General features: G+C 41.0%; 3 protein-coding genes across 3 annotated transcripts in view; 1 reads left to right on the plus strand and 2 right to left on the minus strand.

The window, feature by feature from the left end:
• On the plus strand, positions 1–5,307 carry pdia4 (protein disulfide isomerase family A, member 4). Its single transcript, XM_023272086.3, has 10 exons — positions 1–298; positions 771–948; positions 2,069–2,274; positions 2,372–2,510; positions 2,615–2,820; positions 2,958–3,116; positions 3,422–3,573; positions 3,868–4,024; positions 4,252–4,485; positions 4,609–5,307. The coding sequence occupies exons 1-10, from the start codon at positions 223–225 to the stop codon at positions 5,022–5,024; spliced, it is 1,923 nt and encodes a 640-aa protein (XP_023127854.2). The 5' UTR covers positions 1–222; the 3' UTR covers positions 5,025–5,307.
• Positions 5,308–5,375: 68 nt separating this feature from the next.
• si:ch211-217a12.1 (alanine aminotransferase 2-like) lies at positions 5,376–18,559 on the minus strand. The gene is made up of 12 exons (XM_023272088.3): positions 18,413–18,559; positions 18,146–18,327; positions 12,811–12,900; positions 12,139–12,247; positions 11,802–11,935; positions 10,366–10,609; positions 10,115–10,194; positions 8,860–8,996; positions 8,249–8,423; positions 6,481–6,636; positions 6,284–6,396; positions 5,376–6,045 (listed from the first exon to the last, which is right to left on the minus strand). Exons 2-12 carry the CDS (start codon positions 18,290–18,292, stop codon positions 5,955–5,957), a joined length of 1,476 nt encoding a protein of 491 aa, XP_023127856.2. The 5' UTR covers positions 18,293–18,327; positions 18,413–18,559; the 3' UTR covers positions 5,376–5,954.
• A 189-nt stretch (positions 18,560–18,748) lies between these two features.
• Positions 18,749–27,863, minus strand: part of ppp1r16a (protein phosphatase 1, regulatory subunit 16A) — a 29,563-nt gene continuing 20,448 nt past the window's right edge. Inside the window, exons 5-11 of the mRNA XM_023272090.3 lie at positions 27,487–27,590; positions 27,135–27,259; positions 26,656–26,781; positions 26,504–26,579; positions 26,265–26,394; positions 25,995–26,157; positions 18,749–25,886 (exon numbers count right to left, since the gene is read on the minus strand). Of these exons, the coding sequence (XP_023127858.1) occupies positions 25,377–25,886; positions 25,995–26,157; positions 26,265–26,394; positions 26,504–26,579; positions 26,656–26,781; positions 27,135–27,259; positions 27,487–27,590 (1,234 nt within the window). The 3' untranslated portion in view covers positions 18,749–25,376. The remainder of the gene's footprint in view (positions 25,887–25,994; positions 26,158–26,264; positions 26,395–26,503; positions 26,580–26,655; positions 26,782–27,134; positions 27,260–27,486; positions 27,591–27,863) is intronic.

Below are 27,863 nucleotides of genomic sequence, written 5' to 3' on the forward strand. Positions count from 1 at the left end.
GTTGCAGACGGAGGAGGCGGCGTGCGTGATTTCAGAAGTGTTAGTTTGTATGAAACCACGAAGCCAAGGTTTGCACAGCCACACAGCAGTATTGATCCGGACGGCGGGTCTGTGCAGCTGACCGTGTTTTGATGACATTCATCGGCGTTGTTAGCTAAAGTTAATTAGCCGGCTACTTGGGAGCAGCACGTCGTTGACGCGGCGCCGCATCATCTGTGGACAATGAGGAAGGTTGCTCTGCTGCTAATTGTGCTGCTCGGCGTTGTACATTTTGCGACTGTCAGCAGGTGTGAAGACGGTGAGTGAGTTGTTTTACAGCTCTGTGTGATTAACGCAACTGAATTGGTTATTTAAGAAAGCAGTGGCCTAGCTGGTGTGTGTTTCCTGTTAGTTATTGTCATGCAAACTCGCTAGCTTAGACACTGTAGATACTTTGCCAGTTCTGTTAGCAAGCTAGCCAGCAGTTAATGTCAACAGCACTTCCACGCACACTCAAAAATGCACTTAAGTGGCTCCTGAGTGTTGAAAATGACTATATGCACATTTAGAATATTATTTCAGGCTGTCCTATATCTATTGCACCAGTGTGCAGCATAGTGACAGCACAGCTCAGATACAAAACCTACATAAAGTTTTCATCTCTTGCTGCATGTCATGTCAATACCTGCCTTGAAAAGTCTGAGGAGTAAAACAAGCAGCCTGATGGCACTTACTTATTATCTTGGCTCTACTACAGAAACAGTGTGGACCTTTTTCTTGTTTGTTGTCAGATGTTGCAGAAAACAAGGAGACGACTGATGACGAGGACAGTGACAGTGAGGACGAGGAGGATGAAGATGATGACACAGAAGTGAAAGAAGAGAACGGGGTGCTGGTTCTCAACGACAACAACTTTGACACCTTCATGGAGGGCAAAGACACAGTTCTGGTTGAGTTTTATGCTCCATGGTATGTTTGCTTTTTCTAATCCAAAGAACTCTGCTTTAGCCACCTTGCAGATTTAATTTCACTGAATGTCTTCTCTTTTATCTCTCAAGGGCTGCAACTAACAGTTTCAATGTCAAGTATTCTGCTGATTTTATTCTGGAGGAATCAAATAGTTGTTTGATATATCAAATATCAGAAAATGGTCAAAAATGTCACTCAGTGTTTCCCAAAGTTCAGAGTGATCTTAGCAAATGTCCTGTTTTATCCACAGCCCTAAAACATGCAGTTTACTGTCACAGAGCAGGAGCAGGAAAGAAACCAAAATATTTAAAAATTTACAAAGCTAGAATTAGAAAATTACAGTTTTTTAACTTTAAAAAAATACTTGAACCAAATAAATGATTATCAAGATATTTGGCTGTTAATTTGATAACTGAAAAACTTATTAATGTTGCAGCCCAAGTCAAAATTGAAAGTACAGTGGTCCCTCGTCTATTGTAGGGGTTACGTTCCAGACCCCCCACGACAGGCGACAATCCGCGAAGTAGCAACCATATTTATTTTAATATTTGTATATATTTTCAGGCTTTATAAACCCTCCCCACACTCTTATAAACATTTCATATGCTCTTAAACTCTTAAACCTATATAATTTTAACAACATATAAAATTCTATGCAAATACTCACCAGTGAATATACTACAACTTAAATGATGATGAATTAGCTGTGTCGTACTGATGACGGTGAGATGAATGTACTGTACAGTGAGAATGGACAAGGAGAGATGCTGAATGCATTAGTTTTTTATATATTTTTTTGTATTGTTTAACATTTTTTAGGCCAGAAAATGCTTATTTTACCACAAATTAATTTTAAAAATATGTATATAAAAATTCCTATGTACTGCAAAATCCTGTGATATAGAGAAAAATATGTGATACCAAATATAATTTAAAAATCCACAATACAGTGAGACCACTAAAACTGCGATATGACGAGGGCGGGGGAAAAAAAGGAAATTTTTTATTTTTTCTGTTCAATATCGAAGCCATTTATGATGCAAAATTTTCAGCACAACCATACCTTTCCACATGCTGACAACCTTTTTAATGCATCTGTATCTTTTATTTATTATTTTAGGTGTGGCCATTGCAAACAGTTTGCCCCAGAGTATGAAAAAATCGCTCAGACTCTGAAGGAGAACGACCCCCCTATTCCTGTGGCCAAAGTGGATGCAACAGTAGCCAGTCAGGTGGCCAGCAAGTTCGAAGTGTCGGGGTATCCCACCATCAAGATCCTAAAAAATGGCCAGCCTGTGGACTATGATGGAGACAGAACAGAGAAGGGTAGGAATACTTTGTTCAGCTTAAGAGTCTTCACAACGTTTCAACACAGACATAAAATAAATCGCGTATTCATATGATGTATGTCTGTGTATTGCAGCCATCGTAGAGCGGGTGAAGGAGGTGGCTCAGCCAGATTGGAAGCCTCCTCCTGAGGCGACGCTGGTGCTGACCAAAGACAACTTTGATGAGACTGTTAATAACGCAGACATCATCCTGGTAGAGTTCTACGCTCCTTGGTGGGTTGGCAATGAAATGGAGATTAATTATCAAAAGTAGTGCGGAGCTCACCTCTGAACGCCAATAAAACATTCATCATCATCTTCCTTTAACTGACCTCCAGGTGTGGACACTGTAAGCGTTTGGCTCCGGAGTACGAGAAGGCAGCCAAGGAGTTGAGCCAGCGCACCCCTCCCATCCCTCTGGCCAAGGTGGACGCCACAGTGGAGGATGAGATCGCCTCGCGTTTTGAAGTCACTGGCTATCCCACCCTCAAGATCTTCAGGAAGGGCAAGATGTTTGACTACAACGGACCCAGAGAGAAGTATGGTAGGTCATCAACTGTGCCGTGTCTGTGTTTGCTGATTTTATTGTATAATGAGCTTTGTACACATGCAGACCCGTGTACATATTTCAGCTTTGTCCATCCTGCATCACAGCTGCTCCGTCTTTCTCTTTTCCCATAGGCATTGTTGAGTACATGGGTGAGCAGGCAGGGCCTCCCTCCAAGCAGGTTCAGGCAGTAAAACAGGTGCAGGAGCTCATCAAGGACGGCGATGATGCTGTCATAGTCGGTGTGTTCGCTGACGAACAGGATGCAGCCTACGAGATCTACATTGAGGCCTGTAAGTAGTTTCTAATAAGTCCCTTTTTTCAGTTTCCTTTTTTTCTGATGACTGCATGTTGTGCAATTCAAGATCACAGAAGACGGATATACTGTGTCATGACCAGTGTAATTCTATGACTATTTTCCACAACATAGCATTCAGTTGATTGTCATACCTTTTTCTCCAGAGTGCTGTAAAATTAAACACTTAGTTATTTAGCTGTTATTTTCCTGTCAGAATATCTGTGTGTAGTGAGAGTACAGACTCTTTCTTGCTCTTCAGATGGATAGTAGGTATTATTCTTACTGCTATTTGTCTGGTAGGTAATGCACTGAGGGAAGACTTCACCTTCCGTCACTCCTTCAGCCCTGAGGTGTCGAAGCTGCTCAAAGCTACTCCTGGTCAGGTTGTCATTGCTCAGCCCGAGAAGTTCCACTCAAAGTACGAGCCATCGTCGCACGCACTCACAGTCAAGGTGCTCTTTTCTGTTCTATTTCCTATTTTCAGCAGTTTTTTATTGTCTATTTTGCTATTTATTACTTAAAAATGTTTGTACTGGTTGGATTTGAATTGATTTTACTGCATATTAAACTGTACAGAATCACAGAGGAGTTTTTCAGTTTTAGAATTGGTGTAAAAATGCATTTGCAATATGCATGCTTCACTAAGCAACAGCCGTTTTCAGCCTTCCGAAACCTGAACACTTTCTGACATAGGTGGACAAAAATGACATTTGAGCTCAAGATATGTTCATTAAATCCTCATGCAGGAGTCCACGACAGTGTCAGAAGTGCAGGAGTTTTTCAAAAAACACATGATTCCCTTGGTGGGACACAGAAAACCAAGCAATGGTGATAAACGCTACAACAAGAGACCCCTGGTGGTTGTGTACTATGGAGTTGACTTCAGCTTTGACTACAGGAAAAGTAAGTTCATAAGTCTGACCTGACACTTTGTTAAACATCTTGTGATCTACTGTTGCATGAACCCCTTTTTATGTACACCAGCTTTTCCTCATTCATTTTTTGTATTCTTTGCCATAATTTTGTTCCTGTGTTAGAAAAGACCCACCTATTGACACCAGCAAGTACATTGTACTATAGTCACCTGTGCAGGATTTGTTGTGCTGCAACTGGTCTTGTTGTCTTTTTAGCTACGCAATTCTGGAGATCCAAGGTGCTCGAGGTGGCCAAAGATTTCCCAGAATACACATTTGCCATCGCTGATGAGGAAGATTACGCAGAGGAGCTGAAGAGCCTGGGTCTGAGTGAGAGTGGAGAGGAAGTGAACGTGGGAATTATGGCAGATGGAGGCAAGAAGTTTGCCATGGAGCCCGAGGAGTTTGATTCCGAGGTGCTGAGTGATTTTGTTAGGGCCTTTAAGAAAGGTGAGTTTTGTTGCACGATGTGACCGTTTGAAGGCATCTTGGATACAAATCAGTAATTACAAATGTAACTTTTGTTAATTATCTTGCAATTTTCTTACTGAATTTGTTTTATCTTATTTACAGGGAAGCTGAAACCCATCATCAAGTCCCAGCCGGTACCAAAGAACAACAAAGGACCTGTGAAGGTCGTGGTTGGAAAGACCTTTGACGATATTGTCATGGATACCAAGAAGGATGTCCTGATCGAGTTTTACGCTCCCTGGTGTGGCCACTGTAAGAAACTGGAGCCTGATTATATAGCTCTGGGCAAAAAGTACAAGGGTGAGAAGAACCTGGTGATCGCCAAGATGGACGCCACAGCCAACGACGTACCGAACGAGAGCTACAAAGTGGAAGGCTTCCCCACAATATACTTTGCCCCGAGCAACAGCAAGCAGAGCCCCATCAAATTTGAAGGTGGAGACAGAACGGTGGAAGGGTTTAGCAAGTTCTTGGAAGAGCACGCCACAAAGCTATCACAGAAGAGAGATGAACTTTGAAACTTTCTCTCTCTCTACAAGTAGCTAAGAACTCTTACCGTGCTTTCCAGGCAGAGTCCTAGAGGAAGCCTCTGGGAAAGTGAAGGGAACGCAGTGGTTCATAAACGGTGTTACTGAGTTGCTGTGATGATTTCAAGGTTCAATCATCATTTTAGTTTCTGTTCATTCCAAGAGATTCAGCATTCTTCTGTTTCTAAAAGCATGTAAGCACTGTTTAAAATGTAAGTCTTTTTAAATAAAACTAAAAATGATGGCAGCCTTGTGGGCCAGCACTCAAACGTGACTCTTGGTCTTGGTAAATCAACACAGGTCATGCTGGAAAATGTTTTGCAAATACTCCAAATGTATGTATACAGTTCAAAAAACAACTGTTTGCTTTAATCACATTTAAAACAATTAAAACATTAGTAATACAAATGGCTACATTCTGAGACAGGCTTTGAAAAACACTGACTGCGCAGACAGTACTTCCCAATCCGGTGCATCATCCACATCCAATTAAATTAAGTAATCACCTAACATGTTATTAAACTGACATGTAGAACTACTTGGCAGTCGAGCGATGCACCTGTAGCAGCATCCGTGACAGGACAAGGGATAAAAGATCTCCAGCTCTCCACAGAACACTCAATAACATCTTTTGGAACATTACAGACCTGGCTGGGGAAATCTTAAAGAAAGTGCATCATGTACTGAAACTCATCGACATGCGGTAGGAACATACAAACAGGAAATCTGACTGCAGGTGTTTTCACTTGCTGAACGAGGAAATGTTCCGAACAGTGAATTAGAGCTATGAAAGTCTGATTAACTGTGAAGACGGTCCTTGAGCTGAGAGATGGATTCTGCACAAAGGCTGCGCCTCTTTCTTGTGAAGGCACTTAAAGATACTGGCACTGAAGGAGGTGATTCTTGAGATGTGGAGGACCATTAGGAGAACTCTTGCGTGAAGCGCACGTGGAAGTCTCGGATTTTCTGCAGCACCACCTTCAGCTTCTCGGTTGGAGGCAAGATTGTCATCCTGGATAGGGGAGGGTGGGTGTCGGTTAAAGGAAAGATACTGATATTTAACTATCATTATTATGTTTTGAAGGAACTGAGGCTTGTTGTTATCAGTCATCAATCATTAACAGTGCTGCATTAGATACTATCAGGATTTATGCAATACAATATTGTAAAAAAATCCCATCAGATTAAAGCTTTTTGAAGTTTGAAAATGAAGAATAGGAGGCAGTAAGACTACCGTTAGCCATACTAACCTGAAGTGGAAGGTTCCCTCTCTCTGGCCGAAGCCACTCCCCGGCACCAGGCAGATTCCCTCTTCCTCCAGCAGCCTCATACAGTAGTACATGTCAGGGACTTTACCTTCCTCCTGCGGATGGACATGAACACATTTGTACACATTTGTCTACACTAATGAGCAGATCAGGGGATGCAGGGTGTGTGTAGAGCAGACCTTGGCCTTGTCGATGGCCTTCTCAGGCAAAGTGATGCGGGGGAAAGTGTACATGGCCCCCTGGACCGGGTTGCAGGTGATACCAGGTACAGCGTTGAAGGTCTGCTCTGTTAGCCTGGCCTTTTCCGCCAAAGCTGACAACACAGCCGTCCGCTCCTGGAAGAGAAACGGTAGAACTGTCAACAGTGAATAGTCAAATTAGTCACACAACACCTACATTACCAACTGTACAGTGATGTCAACCCTGCAAAACAGCGACAGGGAGATTGTTTTGGTGGAACATTTGCATGCAATAGTGAGCGCCATCATTAAAATGGCTAATTCACAAAAAGAACCAAGTAGGCCCGGCTTAATACACAATCTAAATCTTCTTTAAAACTTTGCCATTTTCAATGTGGAGGTAGTTTCCTGTAAAGAAGCGGGTTTTGAAAACACCGCCGCTACATAAACTGCATGGTGGAAATGGCCGACCTATACCCGAAGTCTACATCTAATGGGTCAAACTAGGTGCTGAAAAATGAAATGATGCAGCCAACCAAGTGGTGTCCTGAGGATATAAAAGTGGAGATGAATCAGCGCGTATTTTCCTGAATTATAAAATTCAGTGATCCTCAAAGTAGTCAAACATTTTCAGAGTTAACAACCCAGTCAGTTAACAGAGTTACATATTGATAATAAAGTCTCATCATATCTCTGTGTTCTGTAACCTTTAATCATCACTATAAATATGCACTGTGGTTTTACATCCTGCAGTGGTTTTTCATTGTTGTTGCACCAAATACTAGAGAAAGGAAATGCGGAGGATGAGTAGGTGTTGGATACAGATGGAGGCATAGTGTGTAGTTGACAATGAAAGCTGCATTTGAAGAAACCTTTGTCTGGTCTGGATGTAGTTTTTTTTTTTCAGTCAACCCAGCAATTGATAGTTTTTCAGCCCCTTGCGGCCAAAGGAGGTATGGCGATTTGCAGCCTGTGCTCCACCTCAACTGAACCCCTCTGAGCAGAATGCTTTGTATATCCTTGTCCCAGTGTATGAGCACGCCCTCTAATGGCTGAACAAAGTAGTATATCTCCAGTAAAAGCAATGCCAGAGGGCTCTGGGACACATTACCTACTCTGGGTGTGAACATTTTTGATCTGCTTCTGTTTGATTAACTAATATACTCAGATTATAAGAGGTTAGGTGACTGCTGCAGGTTGTGTTTATTCTCCTGTTGAGTCACTTTGAAAGTAGATGTGTTGTGTGGTTATTATTATTCCAGGAACTATAGGAAAGTGCAAAACATTATTTGATGTCTTTGCATTACCTTAATACTGAAGCATGCATTATAGCTGCAACCACAGCAACAAACATTGCTACAGCCAGAGACCTCTTACTAATCACAAATGCTCTATTGATCATCAACCTAATGGCTTCCTCTGCTACACAATGCTCTATGTGTGGGTCTGATGGACACTGGCTACTTCCTTTCCAAAGTACAAACCTTCTTTCTGCTCTTGAAGTCACACAACAGCTCTAAATTTAATGCTAAACCGCAACAGATGGAATCAAAACACATTTTTTAAACACCACAGGATTGAAAAGCTGATTATTCACAACTGACTGAACGCCATGTGAGGACTTTAGCACATTCAGTATGTGCTTTGTGTGCACAGATTATACGGTGTGGTGCTAACAAGTGTTTACATAAGTAAACTGTGTTTGCAGGCACTCAGAGCATTGCCAGGGTGTGCACTAGTTACTGAGACGTGTGTGTGTTTTTCAGACCTTCATAAACGTGATGTAGGAGGGCTCATCGGGCTGCGGGGGGTTCACCACCAGGTCCAGGAGAGCCTGGCCCGGGACAGGGGGGCACAGACGCACCGACACCAGTTTGGTGAGCTGGGTCTTCACCTCGGGGTCCATGTTGATCACCTCCATGTAGCCTCCACGGAATCCACACCTGACAAAAGCAAACAGAGGAAAGAAAACACATTAAGTTTACTCTTACTGCAGGTAATGTACACATCGGATACTCCAAGGATCTTTTACAGGTGCTCTGTGGAGTTTTCTGGTTTTGCTTCAGGTCAAACACAGATGCTGAATGCATTTCCTTCCTAAAAAAAAACATTTGCAAAGCAGATTTTTTTTTATGTGTATTGTTTACATCCATGTTTGGTAGCTTGGAGGGTTTTTCTTTCCTGCTGTTGGTACATTGCAACAGATCTTCCCACCGCCTGTAGATCCATGGAAATAATACTAAACTACTGTCATGGCTGTGTATCTTATCATCCACATGCATGTTTTGCACTGCTAGAAGTTAAAAGTGTTCAATTTTTCAATTTTCAAGTCCATTGTATCTGGTGTGAGGGTGTGTGTAAATGGTTTTAACTACTCACTCTCCCATGTAGCATTTGGAGGTGGAGTGGAATGAGGCCATCTCCACTGTGCTGGAATACTCTGGCCCCATCTCGAACAACACTTTCTTAAACGAGTGAAACTTGCAGCCCTCTGCATACACGTTATCCTGGTAGACCTACAAAGGAAAAACGGGTTAAATACAGATGGCCTTATTAAAAACGCATCATTATAGTCATTAAAAATCTTCTGTGCACGTAAATTTAACTGAAATCTGCTGAATATAGTTTAAGTATGGAAGTTCCATGACGAGTGAATGTGCACATAGCAAATTATGAAATGCGTTAAATCAAGATTACACGGACATATTGAAAGCAGATAATTTTATAAAATATTTTTTTTAAATGAACCTAAAATGTATTACAATGACCAATGCCGAGATGTGTCTCATATTTCAAACTCAGTTCAAATCTTTGAAGTCTATTATAACTAATAGATAAGATTTTTAAAAATTCTTTCATGTAATTTATTATTAGTTTTTTCTTTAAAGGGGCACTGCACACTTCAACATGCTTTTTTGATCTGTAAGCTAAATAATACAACTCTGCTGTGATGAAACAACAATGCTGGTGTTAATGTTGACATTTCTACCAAATGTCTAAAATTCTGCATTTCATGGGTTCAAAATGGCTCAAAATTTCATCTACTATTTTAGATTCTTGAACCTTGCACAGCCAATACTATGACAAAGTTACCAATTTATTTACATGTATATTAAACAACAAATGTTACTGCCGTCTTATCCTCAGCCCCTGATTTTGAGTGAAATCATGCTCATTTTCAAATATATCCGGATTGACACTCATTAATCACAGGTGTTTTCACTATTTTTGGCATTTGCTCTACTTTTTTTTTGTTTTGCTTAACTGGAAACACATGCATTGCCTCGGCTCTTAGAGCTTTGACTTTGGGCAGAGGTTAATGAGTTCAATTGCTATGCCTCGGGACCACCATGTTCCTCCACCACACTAATGTCTGCTTCAGGAGATTCTTTAGGGGAAAAGTCCTCCCCCCAAAAAACTCTTAAAGCATAGGAGTGGCAGATTCTGTGTCACACTCTGTTATGGCGATGTTCCTAAGGAATTCCTGCCTCATCCATCCACCTCCTATTTCATATCTACTTTTCAAAATGCTGATGCAGTGGGTGGCTCAGAGCTGGGGGTAATACTACACTTCACGACGTATGAAACTGAGAATAAAATACTTTTGAATAGAAGAAATAAAACTCTGACTTACTTCATCAGCCATGAGGAAGAGATGCTCCTCTTTAGCAAATCGGATCACATCTTCAATGCACTGTCTGCTCTGGACCTGACCTATCACACAGGACAAAGAAGGGATGTTTAAATTAAAAGTCATCTAAACGTGTTTTGATGTCTAACCTGTCCAAGAATTTACTTCTGAAAGACTAAGTTGGTTGTTTTTTAGATGAAAATGGATCAAATCCTTGTTCCTTGGGTGTAACATACACAACCAGATATACGTACCAGTGGGGTTTCCAGGGTTGATGATGCAGAGGACACGAGGATTGCAGTGCTGCCTTGCTGCATTGAGGGCTCTCCTAAGCTCTGCAACATCTAGACTCCAGCACTTCTCCTCGTCCAGGTAGTAACTGATCTGCACAGCACCGAGGTCTGCCAGGGCGGCCGAGTACAGAGGATACTGGGGGATGGAGATCATCACTCCTGTACGGTCACGACCCTCACCGCACACCAGCAGCTTCAACATGGTCTGGGATTGGAAGGTGCGGAGAGGAAGAGGAGGAAAATTTTATTTATTACTACTCTGCCAAGGAAGGCGGTGGAGTTATGTGACGATTGGTGTGTCTGTCCGTCTGTTTGTCTGTGCACAACATTACTCAAAAACAGACGAACGGAATTGGATGAAATTTTCAGGGAAGGTCAGAAATGACACAAGGACCAAGTGATTAGATTTTGGCAGTGATGCGGCTTCTAGTCTGGATCCACGGATTTGTTAAAGATTTCTGTATCATTGAGAGATAGCGGCATGGCGTCACTGTAACTATGACAACAAGTGAACACAATGTCAGCTGCCTGCTGACAATCACATGATTGCGATTCTACTACAAATGATGTTAATTTTTTTGGGACACCCTGTATTTTAAGTCACGCATTTCGGTATCCGTACTTAATGTACACATGCATAACACACGTCTGTGCTCAGCACAAGGTAATTTTTTCTTAAAGAATTCAGTCGTCAGAAATCATACAACTACTGAGCAGCCGTGGCGGAATACTGCGCTCTCCGACTGCTTTCAGTGTTTATTTAGCATTTATTTAACCAGGTTAGTCCCACTAAGATCAGAGATCTCCTTTACAAGGGAGACCTGGCCAAGAGCACAGCAGCATGGTCACATTAAAGACAATAAACAGCAGATAAAATTAACAACATTAAAACTTGCTCACGTACAACACTAACACACAGACAAGGTAGACTGTAATGATTTCGCTAGAGGTCTAAACTCATTCAGTGTAACAAATGAGCAGACAGACTTTATTATGGAGGAATTATATGAACTCTGAAGCTGTTCATGTACATTAAGAAGAAGAAGAGGAAGAGTTTAAGCCTAGTTTTTGGTTACAGTGTGCAGCAGGAGCAGGATCTTCTAGTTCAGTAGCTGAGTGTATCCTGAGGTCATTCAGTAGCCTGACTTGGTTGCATAAAATTGACAGTGACAAAGGTCTGTGGGTGGAGAAATGTCATAGATGTGCAAAGTACAGTCAAGTATATAATTAACAAAAGCAAAATGGATTGTACAGATTTAAAGGCCAATCCACTAAAAAGTATGTCACCTGCACAGGATTAAAGCAACAAATCAACTCACACAACAGCTTGGGGAAGCCTGGCCTATAGTTTGTCAGCACTTTAAGGGAGAGGAGATATTTAGAAGTGGAATACAAACCACAATAGCATCACTGGCCCCAGTGGAGAGGTAGATGTTGTCAGGGTTGGAGGGGATGCCACCGTCTCTCTTCTCTATGTAACGCGCCACATCCTGGCGGACGCACTCGATTCCCTGACTCGCACTGTAGGCCCCTTGAACACGTGGAAATGAACTTTGAGTCAAACAAAACAAACTGCATTGATCCACTGAAACGTTTTAACCCTGGTTATGTAGTGACTCAGGCTGTCCAAACAAATTATTAATGAGTAGACAAACAGAGGTGGAAGCCAATGACGTGTGTGCTAGAAGAAGCCGATGGTAATGTGGTTGGTGCAGTGAGGGGGAGTCGTCTGACCTATGCTGTGGCCTCCGCAGGCCCCAAGGATACGCTGTGCTCTTTTTTTGGCATCCTCTGGAAACTTATTGTCCTCGAGGAGTTCAGGGTAAGAGCACAGAGCCAAGACCTGACAGAGGAGGACAAACATCACAATATGACCAACAATAGAATGAAGTTCAGACTGTTTGGACAATTACAAATTTCAGGCTCTTCATTCAATTTGAAATACAATATTAGATACTACATTAAAGTGCCAAGTCTCAGCTTTTATTTGAGTATGTCTACGTCACTGTGGATGTCATATAGCCCTTTAAACATGTTATGAGGAGAAAAGGGGTGATAATAATGGTGGGTGGGAAACACAGAGTAACTCTTGATAGGATACTGTCATGAGTCTGCTTCAAGTATCTGCATGCTTTGATAAAAATATTGATTTGTGGCTCCAGTGCATCACTAATGCATTGCTAGAGGAAGTGATACAGTACATTGCTTAGTCAATATTTTGTCCCACCCTTAATAATAAGACTCGGACAACAGCAGAAATCTATCAGAGAGTTATCCAGAAACTTGTAATATACTTTTAGCTGTATGAATGTAGTCAGTCCGGGTTTATGTGGTTATGTAATTATGAGTGCTACCTGCTCCAAAAATTCAAAAAACTTTAGGCAAAAACGTGAAAAGCAGTCCAACCTGTCTGAGAAATGTAATTGGTTTCTGGCCCATGGCGTGGGCGTCACCAATGTTTGCCTTGATGACTTCTGTGAAGGGTTTCTTGACTCCCTAAAACGATAAAGACACAAAACTGTAAGAATATGTTTTAATTAATTCTCTGAGCAACATGCAGGAAATACAGATGCAGCGAAGACAAACGGAGAACCTGGGGAGTTTTTGTTTTACATTCTTGCTTTTCACAACAGCTTTTCAACACACAAGTTGTGTCTGAACATGTTAGAAGGAATAACTGGAGTCATGATACAGTTGAAACTTCTAGACTCATCTCTACAAAGCCAAGAGTTAGATGTCTTTTTTTCCTTCAAGTGTCTCTTTTTGTGTCCCTGCTTGCTTCAAAAGTCAGTTATCATTCAAATCAACATGGTTATGATTAGTGCAGAGTAATGGCATAATGATCCTTTATAGTGGGAGCATAAACTCATAGACATATTTGTGTTTTTGCCGCCTTTTGCCGCTTGTAAATCAAATCACAACTACTTGTATTCACCTCACAGAGTCCCCTCAACATCCACACATGCATCCTCTCTCATTAGCACCCTTTTGTCTCGTGAAGACTCTGGCAAAGAGTCTGGTTTGGCCTGCGAAGTGATGACGCTGCTGCTGGGGCTCCTACAGACAGACACTTCACTGTTTGTATTCGGGGTATTAATCAAGAATGTCTGGTCTAATCTGATCACATGACGAGCTTGAATCTTGTCCGTTTCATTCCTCTCTTCAGCTAAACCATTTTGCGCCTTCTGTCCCCTTTCTGTTCATCGTCACCTCATCAGATTTCCCTTTTTATCTTTGACCTAACTGAAACATGCAAACTCTGCTTTGGTGTCTGTATGTCTGCTGTTCATTACCCGTTGCTGTTTATCAGATGAGGTCATGCGACAAAAGATAGATCCTGTTACTTTATGACTGGGCGGGCCTTAATGACCGGATCATTTGAAATCACACCAAGGCAAGTCAGAAATGGAACTGAAATCCAATCAAAAAAGAAAATGTTCAGTTTTATTTTTTGCAATAATAATCCATATCATCAGATTATTGGAATAAAAATGTACTTATTGTGATTTTAAACCCAACTGCCAACCACATTCCACAAGAAAAACAGTGATAAACTACTACGCACCTCCACATATAGCCAGATGGTTCTCCTGCTGTAGAGTATAGAACAAGGAGTACATTGCCTGACTCAATCCAATACATCTAAATCCAACCCTCATTTGCAGTTCATGTATAGACACTGTAAAAAATGCTTTATAATCTCTTTTCATGTCAGGTCAAAGCTCCACAAAGCCAGCAGTAACAGAGGAAACCCTCACTTAAAACTGCATCACCCTGTGTTTAACTCACTTCACACATCTGTTCATTAATTTTAAGGATTTGAGGCATCGAGACAGATTGTTCTGCTTCACCAATCCTTACCTAAAAAAAAAAAAAAATCTTGTTTTGTCTTGTGTTGTGATGTAACCGCTCCCTTTGCTGGTACCTGCCACACGGGTGTTGGTGGTTTGGTGAATGTAATCACATTGTTGAGGCTATTAAAATGAATGCAAGAACAAAGTGCTTTATCATGCCTACCCTCATAACATTTCACATGCTGAATGTACACAACACTACATAGTTGTAATACACTACATATTACAACTCCAGCCAAACAGTTATCACTAATCTTGCCCTCATCTTGTCAAACCTGCACATTACCTGTCTTTCAGGCCCACACTCAACGCTGCAGGCCTGATTTATATCAGAATTTTACACTCTATTGCACAACTAAAATAGTGCCGTTAACATGATGTAGTGTGCTCTACATGATAAACTACCGGTCAAACGGCATCCAAGGGCACAGAGAATTTTCCTTTTTAACTGAGTCAACACTGGTATTTTTGTGCCCTTGAATCACATCAAGAACAAGCTCTCCATAGTTCCCTAGGTTTGCATTAAGTCTGATACGAGCTTGTAAGCGGATGCAGCACGTTTCCTTTTAAGTCCTTATTCCATCCTTACTCTGGGGCAACAAAGAGGCTGCTGTTCTGCGGGTAAAATAGGAGCCAGTTGGTTCCCCAGCTCAGTGCTGGGTTCTCCTGCTCAGTCAGCACCAGGCGCCGATTACACAGAGCAGCGAACCGGGCAAACAAACCCTGTTGTAGGTCACCACTGCTGAACAGAGCCTGGCCTGTCAACCATCCACAAATCACAATTCACTTATGATACAGTCATTTCCTCTGGTCAGCCATGCAAGAATAAGTGGAACTACATTAATTCTAGCTCTCCGTTCCTGCAAACCCAAAGAAATCACTCCTATTCTTGCTCACATGATCCTTTTTCAAACAACATGCTGACTGTGACGGAACTCAACAATCAGAAGAAAGAAGGAAACTGAAAAACTGTATACAAACACTAAAATGGATTCTTTTCCCTCATTCTCCTGCTCTATTGTCACCTCTTTATTGTCACACTTGCCAGCAGCGGAGATTCAAGACAGAATTAGCTTATTGCAGTGCAGGCAGTGTCATGCCAGATGTCTGGGTAAGGATTTATAAGGGTCATCGCCACACCAGCGCATGCACAAACACACAACCACACTTGCATAAAATCTGCTGATCCGTCAGTAAAAGTGTTCCAGTCACAGATTTGACAGGAAGTACACCCAGCAGACGACTGGTCAACCGCAGCCGTGGAAACTCTCCTGACTCCTCAGAAAACTTCCTGGGTTTCACGTGGTTTTCACTTGCTTTCCTGAAAGTAGGAGCGCTGCTCAACAGGTGAACATAAAAGGGAAAAAGGATCCTTGTGTTTTCTCTGGACAAACACCAGTAAAAGAAACTCACGCTGACATACTATCAGCACATCCTGCATAAGGTGGGTTTGCATGTGTCTAAATCTACACCCTTCCTTGAACTTTGGATCTGGCCTGTGCAACGTAAACCTTTGTAATTCCTTAATGACATTTTTATGATGCCATGTAGGTTTCGACACTAGTTATTGCAGTCAAACCTCAAGGATCAGGTTTGCTTTTTGTTTTTTTCTTCACGAAAACAAGCCGACTTACTAAGAAGTGAAGCACTTTCATCAGAACTGGGGCTGCTTGTAATGAAGCTCCTGCAGAGAAAAGGCCTCTGAGGCTGCTGGGCCTCACAGCTGCAGCTCAGTCCAATGAACTCCCTCCCTGGAGTGGAGGAGGAGGAGGGAGGTGGGCAAACCCAGAGCGACAAAAGAGGACAGAGAACGTAGCCTCTCGTCTTATGTAATAACCCCTCTACAATATACACATCGCCTGGATCCTGGAGCCATCTCGGGCGAGACAGGAGTGTACTGAAAGCCAGCCAGGACTGTGCCCCCGAGACCATCACGTGTCTCGTAAGGACGACATAACTGCAGAGAGGGTTGCATTACAGCTCTTAAAAGACACCCCGTTCAACCTGCTTGTCCTTCCAAATGAAGAACTGTAGATCGATTTTTCCCTCTCTTGAATGCAATATGAGCGGGACACAACAGGGTCACTATGGTGGACATGCAAGGACTTAGAAAAGCTGACCTCCTCTCAACGTCCTGCATCCACTATCTGAGCCAGTCAGCACAAACTGTCCAAGGCGAGCATCTTATTCACTGAGGAGACGAAGCACTCACATCTCGAGGAAACAGAGCAGGCAAAGAAGTCTTTTTGCTCACTGGTGTGTGCAAAACCCACTGAAATTCCCTCCTCTTTAGTTTTTGTACTGCTTTAATGGTTAAAGACAAAATCACCAGCCACAGGCAAACAATTCCCAGAATGTTTGGGGGAAATGAAATTCCAGCTGTCAAAAGCTCCGGCCGCTGGTTGGGTTATCCATTCATGCCCCACCCCCTTCTCCCAGACAGACGCATGATTTCACAACTTTGGTTCTTTTGTAGTTACTATACATCCCCTTAACAGTAAAAACGGTAGTAATCCAAAATGTTTGATGCACACTAAAAGAGGATTTGATGTTTTTGCTACTGTAGTCAGTTCAACTAGAATATTGGACGTGCTAAAATTTCTAGTTGAACTCTGCCCAACTAACCAATTTCATCCGGCAAACAACATAGATTACTAGTCAACTACTAGTAGTCAACATAGTCTACTCAACTATGTATGAGCAGCCCCTGTTACAATACATTAGTAACTGGGACTTATCATGTGTAGAACAGGTGTTTCCTTGTAGGACCCAATGAGTCCGTTATTAATGATTCAGGCCATATTATGTTGTCGCACCTAAAAAGAATGAATGCTGAACTTGAATGACTATCAACAAATTGCATTTGAGACACTGATTTTGGATATATCTTGTTCACTTTGAATACCTGCGTTAAAGAAAATGCATTTGAATCACTAGTTTAAAACTGAATTTATTCATTTGAAACTGAATTCAGTTCTGTGTTCAGTTTTCATAATTATAATTTGCATTCAGGTTAAGAGCAATAGAGATCCACAGATACTTTAACTAGAGATGTCTCGAAATGCTCACACTGGATAACAGTATAATAACATGAAATTCTAATCACAGAATTTGAAATTCAATTGCTCAACTTGAATAACTTTTGCAAAAAAATGTAATTTGAATCACATAATTTGAATATGAATTGCTCGACGAATAACTGTTAACAATTTAATATGAATCGCATCATTTGAAACTGAATTTAACATGTTGAAACTGAATTCAGTTCCATGTTCAATTTTCAAAATTCAGATTCAGTTTAAAAACAACAGAGATCCATAGGAACTTTAACTTAAGATGTCTTCAGTTGCTCAACGTGAATCTGAAAACCGAATCTGAATTTGAAGTTAAATTGCTCAAACTGAATAATTCTATTTGAAAATTAAATAATGAATCATATAGTTTGAAACTGAAGTGTGCAACTTGAATAACGGTTGTCAGAGTATCCATTTGGATCACACGGTTTGAATATGAACTGCATCACCTAAAACTGAATTCAGCTCCATGTTCCAAATTCAAATTCACATTGTGTAATAGAGATCCAAACACTTTAACTTGACATGTCTTGTTGATCAGCTTCACTTTAGTCACCCCACATGAAACTGAAAAACTCTTAGTTTGCATAACTCCAGATTTTGAGCCAGCCAGGTTACATATAATTCTTGTCATTTTTACAGTGTTTATCATAATAAAACTTATAGGATCAGTGAGAGCAAGCGGCCTAAATCAACAGCACAGCCTTATAAAACTTCACCTCAGTGCCACATCACCGCTGCTTCAACATTATCTTCCTTTTTTTTAACTTTTTTCTCCGAGCTTTTCTCATGCATGCTGCACTTCCACCGTACCTCCCGGAGCTCCTTCTCTATCTGCACGGCCCGCTGCACGATGGGTCCCCGGACCGCGTACTCGACCCGCTTCACATTGGGGTTCATGTTGTCCACGGTCAGCACCTTCCCCCGGCACGGGACCCCGTTCACTGCCTGCTGGGACATGCTGGCTGTTTCTCCGCCACACACTGAAGTGAAATCTGAAAGTAAAAGAGGTGAGAAACATCATGAATGAGCAGAAGTTCGTCAGCTGTTCATGTGCAGATAAAGTCTATCAGTAGTCACCAGTTGTTCCGTGGATCCGCTCGGTTGTTTACTCCCTGCAGCCCCTCGGAGATCCGACTAACAGTTGAGCCTCCCCCCTCCAGTGTTCAGACTCCCACCGCCCGCCGCCACGCCTTCCGCCGCCGCCGCTCACGGTTGGCTGGATTTCTTCACTCACTTCAACAGTGTTAGCAGCGCGCCAAGTGATGCCTTCAAATGCAGTCGGACAAAATAATTTAACTCCACGGCCCTTTCACGTGCAAGAGTAGTTGGAGTTCAGTTTTAGAGAAAACTTAAGTAATAGATAGTTCTTGCAAAATAGATGAAAATATCACATTTTTATACAAGCATGCAGACTAACGTTTCGAAACAAGACAAGTTTATTTTTGTAGCACAATTATACACAAGGCAATTCAAAATGAGGGAACTGAGGTCAGCACCAAGCATTTATATTTTCAAATCTACGTTAAAAACTTTCATTTTTTCATGGGCACATGGATCAGCTCTTTTAAATCACTATTTGTTCTGTTAATAATTTTAGTGCAATTTATTCTTTTTTCCGCATTCCTTGGCGGAGTTATGTGACAATCGGAGTACGTTTGTGTGTTTGTCTGTGTGCAACATTACTCAAAAGAGGAAGAACGGAATTGCATGAAATTTTCAGGGAAGGTCAGAAATGCCACAAGGACCAACTGATTAGATTGCCACCCGTCCCTTAAAATACGGAATCGTCCTTTATTTGACAATTAATTGTTGCGTCCGGTATTGAATCAATACGGGACGCAAATTGTTCCGTATTTTCATAAATGTCCCATACACGTCTGTCACACACTCATCAAAACCGTACAGTGAAGAAAATAAAACACAGGAAATATTAAGGGCAGCCAATTTCATCTTCCTTAGACCTATGTAGCGAGGACCTGATAGAGGTCCAGCGGATAGACTTCTCTGCATATCCGGTCCTGTGGCGGGTTGCCAGGTTACAGACGCTGCTGCACCCGCGCGTTTAAAAATGTCTGCACCTGTAACTCCACCACGTCCAAAAAAGCAAAAACGTCTGCAAATGTACAGACAGGAGTGTGAAGACTCGAGCCCCTGGCAATAGGTACAGGGCAAACTGTGTTTTCTGTTGCTCATGGACTGGCTGAAGTAAGGCAGCATCAACATGTAAGAAACATGAGAACACAGAGGACCCAACCAGCAGTCACAGTTTTTCATCCCCAATCATCTCCTGAAGTCTGATGTGATCAGATAGATTAGTATATGGTTGTGAATTTACCAGAGGATGCTTATAATCATGCTGATGTGGCCTAAGTTGTTTATTATTATTCTAAATGCTTTTTAGTTTTTAATAAACATTTATTTAATAGCCTATATGTAATCAATAAATGGCCTTTGCCTATCTAAAGAAAAATTCACTCAAAACTCTAAGTTAACAATACTAAACAATTAATCAATAAATACATGCATACACACATAAATGAGTTAATACATTAACTGTGTTAAGATAAGATTTAGATTTAGATTTAAAAAAAAAATCTGTACAGAATTTCTTTGTCCAGTATTCTGCATTCAATTTATGTTTTTGCAGAATCCAGTATTGCACACTGGTTGGTCATTACATTTTATGAGTATGGTTTCACTGTTTAAAATGATGCCACTTCTTTTCAGACAGAACCTGTGATAATAAAACAATACAAAATTATTAGTTTCATGTTAATAAAGAAAGCACTTGAAGCATTATGGCTCAGTGCTTTTTTTCAGAATTAAACATACCACTCCTTGGGTGGTAGTGGGCCCGGGTTCAGTAAAGTTGGAAAGATATTCACAGATTCGGACTTCTGGCAATAACTCGTTAGATATAGGTTGTCTAAACATAAACAATGCCTCTTTCCCATCGTACAGTAGACAGTGTGCTACAAGCCCAGTTTGATCAACAGTAGCTATCTTTCAAGCTGCAGAAATAACATTGATGTTTATGTGCAGCCGGCTGTGAACAGGTACGGTCTGCAAATTGCAAAACTGCTGCAACAGCGAAGAGAGACACAAATATACAGTAACTTCGCTCTTATATACTGTAGTGTCACCAAAATCACTGCAGCCTTCAACTGGCTCCTGTTGACACCAATGTTATTCCTGCAGCTTGAAGGACAGCTACTTTTGATCAAACTGGGCTTGTAGCACATTGTCCACCTTACAATGATTTGAAAGAGGTATCATTTATGTTTTGACATAAATGATACCTCTATGATAACTATTTAATGAGTTATTGATGCCGGAAGTCCGAATCTGTGAATATCTTTCCAACTTTACTGAACCGTGGCCCTGAGGAGCAGTGGTGGGCGTCCCTTATTTTCATTTCTGAAAGGTGGCAACCCTAACTGGAGCTAGCATTAACATTTAAACTCATATGTAGCCTTTGGTGGCCAAACATGACTTCAAATGCAAACACAGTTCATAAAAGCAGCCATGTCAGAGAGGGCGTTTCAATTTTGGTTTCTTATTTATCGCTGCTTGATACTTTTAAAGCGGCTTGATAATGGAAAGATAAAACAAGGCAGAGATAAGATTAGTTTTACACTCAAATTTAAGCTAATGTCTACATTATAAAGCAATACTTGACACGATTTGTTTCTTTTCTGTGATTCAAATCTTTTAATTTTCCAGCACTTTTTATGTCCACTTTTTAATGACAGATTTAGTCCTGCTTGTCACAAAAGATACTTGTGTTGTACAGAGAGATGTTAGCATTTTTTTCAGCTCCCGGTACTCTCTGCTGGAGGGGTTGTGTTGCTCTACATTTAAATACCCCAAAACTGTTCTTTTTTAGTCAAGTTTTGCAACATACTTGGTCATGTCATAGTTTTCTTTTTTTCTTCAGAAGCTCTTGTGCATTTTTTTAGCAGTGTGCTTTGGATCATTATCATGCTGGAATATCAATCTTGTCAGCCAGTATTTTGGCATATCCATAGGCATTCATGGTGTGATCTACAACAATCATCTCTTCAACACCATTTGCCCTCATGTAGCCCCATATCACAACCGCTGTGTTTCACTGTCAGAACTATGTGTTTGCTGTAGTCGTCCTAAATGTCCACAGCAAACATAGACTCTATCTGAGCTGAGCAAGTGTATCTTGACCAAAGCCCTGATTTTTTGTTTCTTTTAGTAAAGTTTAATCTTGCGTTTTTGTACCAGGCAGCAAGCAAGGGTACGTTTCTCGAATGCTGTCCTTCAAGGTTGATGTATGATGATTTTATGCATTGTCCTTCACGCTGTCTTATCTGTCACTGAAACTCCAATGTGCACTGAACCTTTGCCAAGTCTGAAGCACTAGCCCATCTTTTTTTAGCGCACTGTCATGGTGTCATTTTAGGACAGCTACTGCAGCTCTCAACTGGTTCAGTCCATGTCAGTTCAGACAATTCAGGAAATGTGTTGCTGCATCATCTCAGATTTTGTTCAGAGTTTACTTTCTTTAAAATCATTTTTGAACCAAAGCAAAGATCTGAGATTTTTAGATGTTTCTTTTTTTTTTTCTTTTTTTACGGGAAATCTTTATATTTTTACCCCGAAAAAAAATAATCTTATCTGGTAAGCTATGAATTTTGGTGAGAACATAGAAAGTAGAAAGCGCCATTTAAAAGAGGGTTAACATACAGCTTTTATATGCAGTCAACTGGCATTTCTTTCCATTCTTCTTAGCCATCTTTGGCACTGTTTTGGTCTCCACCAAAATAACCTCCTCTTTAGTCGCTATCTGTCATTTGAAAATGTCATCTGTCCCTGGAAACAAGGTTAATGAAGGGGGTAAGAATAAAGACAGGTTTCAAGTGATAAAAACCTCAGTGCTAATAGATAAGAAGACTGAAATTCTGCATGGTGCTGAGGAGCTCTGCAGACCGGGTTGATAATTATCTGTGGTTACACCTTTATAGGTTACTGGTTTAACTGTCTAGTGTCACATTAGGTCATAGTCTGACAGAGAAGCGCACTAAAACTTAGATGGGTAAATGGATTTCAAGCATCATTAATTTTAGAACTAAAGTTTAACTTCTTTGAAATGTATTTTGTGAAAAGGTCTGTGTCTATATTTTTAAAAAATGCTGATTATAGCTGATTATAGCAATTTTCTAAGTGTTATATGCCTAAAGGATTTATATTACTGAATTGTTACTGATGCATTAAGCAGCAATTTAATTCAAAGATCTTCCAACATATCATGGGGCAGCGATCCTTTTATGTACTGTAATGCTCTGCATTATGAACAAGGAGATGTTTGAGAAAACCCTTAAAAATAGCAAATGTTAATGTACATGATCTAATCATTTTGCTACTGTTACTGTAGCCTAATTAAGCTGACAAAAATAGTCATACCCATTATAGGCATGCCTGTACTGTGTGGATGGATCTAGCAGCTGGGGAGTTGAGTAATTTCAATTAAGACTGGTTAAGATTGAGTTTATGTTGAGATAAAGGGAAAGTGTGGGGTACTCAGACATCAGCAGCAGATGACAGGTCATCTCCATGTTTTGTAACATGCTACATGGTTCACAGTAAAAGGCATCATGTTGCCCCCGAAGGAGCCACCTATCCTGTCAAGAATGCAGAGGAACAAGTTAGTATTGACAGCAGGATGTCAAAGAAATTCTCAACAATCCCTTCTTTGTGCATCTTTTGTTTTGGAACGAGCAGGAGAGCGTCATTAGGTTTGTGTGTGAGAGAAGGACTGTGCATGCATCAGAGAAACTCCCCCCTCATGTCTTGGAAAGGGCTTGGGAAAGACATTTGATATCCCAAACTAAAATGGTTCACCTAAGAGCATGTGATGTCCTGACTTGTGTCATGCAGTGCATACTTTGGCAGCATCACACGACACTGCCTATTCTGCTTACCTAATTTTAAATGACGGATCAACATCATCATAATAGATCGTGTTTTGAATCAGCTCTTCAACTATTGTAATATGACGATTTAAGAGACTAACGGGATCACCGCTCATAGCTCCGCAGCTGTAGCTCACTCTCAAATCATGTCTGAAGTTAAGCAGGTTCTATTTTTAACACACCCCATGCACAACTGTTTCCAAGGCCACATACAAAATAAGGGGCAGCGTTACGATCTGTGCATCAAGGTTTATATGAGAGCATGAGGGTAATTCTGGTGTATCTTAATGATAACTACTTAAATAAGTTTAAATCATACGGCTACAACTTAACATAACTTGAAACTAGGGTTCAAACAGTTGTTTCTACATATACTGCTTCTATTACTAACACCTGCCGGGGTGTTTCCTGTGTATCAGCTGCTACCCTGGCAGACAGATAAGCACACACTGTGACATCGGAGATGTTCAGAAAGTGACGGGGTGTCTGATATAAGAGGAAGAGCGAAGGCACGAGTGGCCAAGTGTGAAAAATATGCAACGGCTCACTTTTACCACAAGGGGAACACCTCCTCAACTTAAGGTAAACAAGTTAAAGCATACAGACTCCAGGGGTAAAGGTCAGCCTCTTTCTCAGAACAGGGGGTCATTATCTGAACCTGACCTGGATTCCAACATGAGCCTAAATTTAAACAGGAGTTGTTTTGTTAAACTAAATGTTTCAAAAACGTAAAGTCTAACTGATTTCCTCCTATCAAACAATAACTACAGATATGAGCAGTCATACTTTCCAAATACACTAAACAATTGCATTAAAAAACACAAAAATTGTTTGTGAAAACATCTTATGTTTCATTTTTCTAAACAGGGATCAGTAAAAATCACTAACAAAACTGAAATACAATACAGAAATTGGAGTGCTTTGACAGTACATCAAGTCCATGTCAGATAGATCATTTAATCCCACTGCTCACCAAATCTACATGTGGGACTACGTGCAAGCATTGCAAACCTACATTAAATAAGCTACCTACTGAAGGCACCGACCTTTGATAAACAATCATATGACAAGTGTACTTGGTTTGACAATAAAACTAAACATCATCTCTTTGATAATTCTGTGTACATAAAAATATTTTGCCTTCACACTTTTTACTTTATAGAATTATATTTTTCTTCAACAATGGTACAAGTCACTTACTCTCAGCATCAGATGGAATAAATAATGCAATTCCATTCTGATGGTAGAAAAAAGAAATACTGACAGAAAAATAGTAATCTGATTGTGATGATAGGCTGAGTGCATTTTTCCTTTGATTTAAATATCGATTATCTTGCATTAAAGACAAATGCTTAATTTACAAATTGCACCATTATGAAACTTGAAATGTAGGCCTTTTTTGTGCACTGCAAAGTAACAAAACTGTTACAATATATTTTCTGTTTAAGAAGAAAAATCAAGCAAGGAAACAATCCATATTTGTGTAAATGAAAATTCAGAATAGCTGTATTATAAACTGAAACTAGTGCAACCAACCTCCCACACTCAAAACCTCGTGCTTATAATGTGAATGTCTGCAAATGTAGACCACGTACCTTTAACACCATTTATTCAGTAGAGAAAACAGAACCTTGTTTTTAATTTACGATAAATCAGTTGCAATTCATTTTAATTCAGCTTTATGAAGATTTCTAATCTTTTACGTGATTCTAAGACTTTTCAGTGAGTCTAATTGAGTAATTAAGTAAGATATGAGTAAAAAAAAAATGATGAAGAAGACTGAGTGGAGCAGATCTTTGATTATGATTGCAACACTAGAACCACATGATGTGCAACAGCTTAAGCAGCCCTTCAGTGTGAATGTCTAGTATAAGATGTGTATTAACTTTTGTTAAAGGAAAAGATAAGTGCTGAGGAAATGAGGACATAGAATGACTTTAGTTCACTTGGACTGCAGTGTAAATTGAACCCTCATTGGCATGTGGCCTTAATTTCAGTGATTAATTTAAAGCGTGTTTTCAAAAGGGTTTGCCACTTTGGGGTGTAACATGTCCAGCTTCTGTACTCTGTAGGCAGTGTGTTTGAGTGTGTGAGGTGAACTACATGAGTCCACAGCAAGGCTCCTTATTGTTGGATTGCTCCTCCTCAGGGGCTCGAAGTTTCAGTAGCGGAGGATCTCCGCTGGCTGGGGTGAAGTACACCTGGCTGGGGGAGACCGCTGAGACAGGGGTCATTTGGGGCTCTGGCTGAGCCTGAGTGGTTGTCACCTCTGCCGGTGCAACAGAAGGCTCCTCCTCTAAGGGAGGGTGCAGGGGTGGCTGAGGTGCTGGGTATTTATTGAGCTTAGCGGCTGCCCGCTGGCGCTTCAGGTCAGCCAGGGTGTGGTGTGATTTCTCCCGAGTCATACTGTCTGCCCCTTCACCCTCTGCTGATGCAGGGCTGAGCTGGTAGGAGGCGCTGCGCTCCATGGGACCTCCACCAATCCACAGCTCTCCAGGCACAGAGGAGGCGAGAGAAACAGAGGTCTCTCCATTCCCTAGGTTCGAGACGAGTTTCCTGTCCGCAGACTCCAATTCCTCTATACGTGAGGTTGCTGCACCACCAGCAACCTGGAACAGGAACATACAAACAACAAAACATAGTTTAATCATCTGACACTGTGTGAGAATGTGACAAAAACTGTATTGAGAAGCATTTTCAAAATACAGGTCAGTCACCATTGTGGCATGTTGGTGCAGCTCATTGTCAGTCTGTCTGTCATCATCATCGTCCTGGGGCTCAGGCTGTCGGCCACGCTCCTGCCACACCATGGCCTCTTTGTGATGCTCCCGCCGGTACAGACTAGAGCGCTCATTCACACTGACGCGACGCACCACTTTACTGTATCAACAAATGAGAGAGAAACAGAGAGGAGTAGTACAACGTCACACTTCTCAAACTTTCTTGTACATTTGTCACCCTGTGGTTCCTCTGAGCTTCCCTCTCACCCTCTGCTTCCAGTACTCGATGCTCGTCTTTGCAGCGTGCCCTTATGCCTGTCTTGGCTCTTCATGATGGCATCGTGTTTGTGCTTCAAGTCCATCAGTTTGGCTCTGACCTCCTCATCCATACATACATCTGAGAAGGCACCAGGAGTAAAAGTTACACTTAAATGACTCATAGTTATACAGAAGAGAAATATATAATAAATTTAAAAAAAAAAAAGGTTCCAAAAAACTGCTCTCACCCAGAGGTGTCTCCTCTAGGACAGACTTTGCGTTCAGACTCGCTCCATGGGCCACCAGCAGCTCCACCATTTGGATCTATGAAACAAATGCAAATACTGTTAATGTTCAGTTTAGAAAAGTGGTAATGTTTTTTTATAATTGCAGTACTAACCTGTCCCCAGCAGGAGGCAGCATGTAGCGGCGTCCACCCATCAGAGTCCTTCACCTCCACCTGAGCACTGTTCTCTAGTAATAGCTCTGCCACAGAGACATAGCCATTGGCAGATGCGATATGGAGCTGTAAGGAATTCAACATAGAATAAATAACACTGTACCAAGGAATGCATTTTATAACATGAGGCAAATGAAAAAAAATACAATGGGTCTGCTATTTTCCTTAAAAGAAGAACATACCCCTAATTTGTTGGCTAAATGGTATACTATTGGTCTGGAAGTATCGAAACAATACAGACTTTGTGCAACATTTTAACTGTTCCTCAATCTGTAAATTACTGCATTAATATTCTGTGTTTTGAGAATTTCTAGAGTTATTAAAAAACACTGAGATCACATAGAGGTAAACTCTCTAAGCTGACACATTGTTTACAAAACTTTATGAAAGTTGTGTTCATCTGCACATGTGAGTCTCACCAGAGTTGCCCCATTGTTGTCCTGTGCGTTCAAGTCTGCTCCGCTCTGCACAAGAGCCCGAATGTCAGCCACCATGGCCGTCTCTTTAGCCCCTCTGCATTCATCTATACGGTCCTGAGTTATGCCTGCACAAGTAAACACACAGAATCAAAGATACCAGTTGGCACAGATAATAACATCTGGGGCACAAAAATGCAATAAAAGAGATTGATAAGATTGATATTTTCACTTCATAAATCTTTTTTCTTGAACTTTTAAATGAAGGACTAAACAGTCAAAGAAATTCTATTAATGAAACTACAACACATTCTGACATCTCAATAATAGTATTGTTTTGACTTAGCTTACTAACCCTGTTCAGCCATAACCATCTCCAGCAGCTCAAGGGTGGCCTCGTCCTCACAGAGGTCATAGGGCATGTTGCCATCCGCATTAACAGCCAGCAGGTCAGCCCCACTGAAAGCATGCACACACATACATAAATACACAGGCACAAGCTTGCATGCATCCATGCACCCATATGCAAAGAGCACTGGATTAGAGCGACACACCCTGACCTATAAAGCAAAGTACTTCCAGAGTCAAACTGCAGGCATATTTGCATTTTTTATGTAAACTACATTTCTTTCTAAGAAAGTTTGTTTATGCTGCAGTTAAGAAAAGAGTATCCATTCTGTCTGACTGGAAGGTTAAAACACTAAGGTTTATATGAAACAGTGGAGTTGTAAA

This window comes from Amphiprion ocellaris, chromosome 22, assembly GCF_022539595.1.
Source record: "Amphiprion ocellaris isolate individual 3 ecotype Okinawa chromosome 22, ASM2253959v1, whole genome shotgun sequence".
Lineage (NCBI taxonomy): Eukaryota > Metazoa > Chordata > Actinopteri > Pomacentridae > Amphiprion > Amphiprion ocellaris.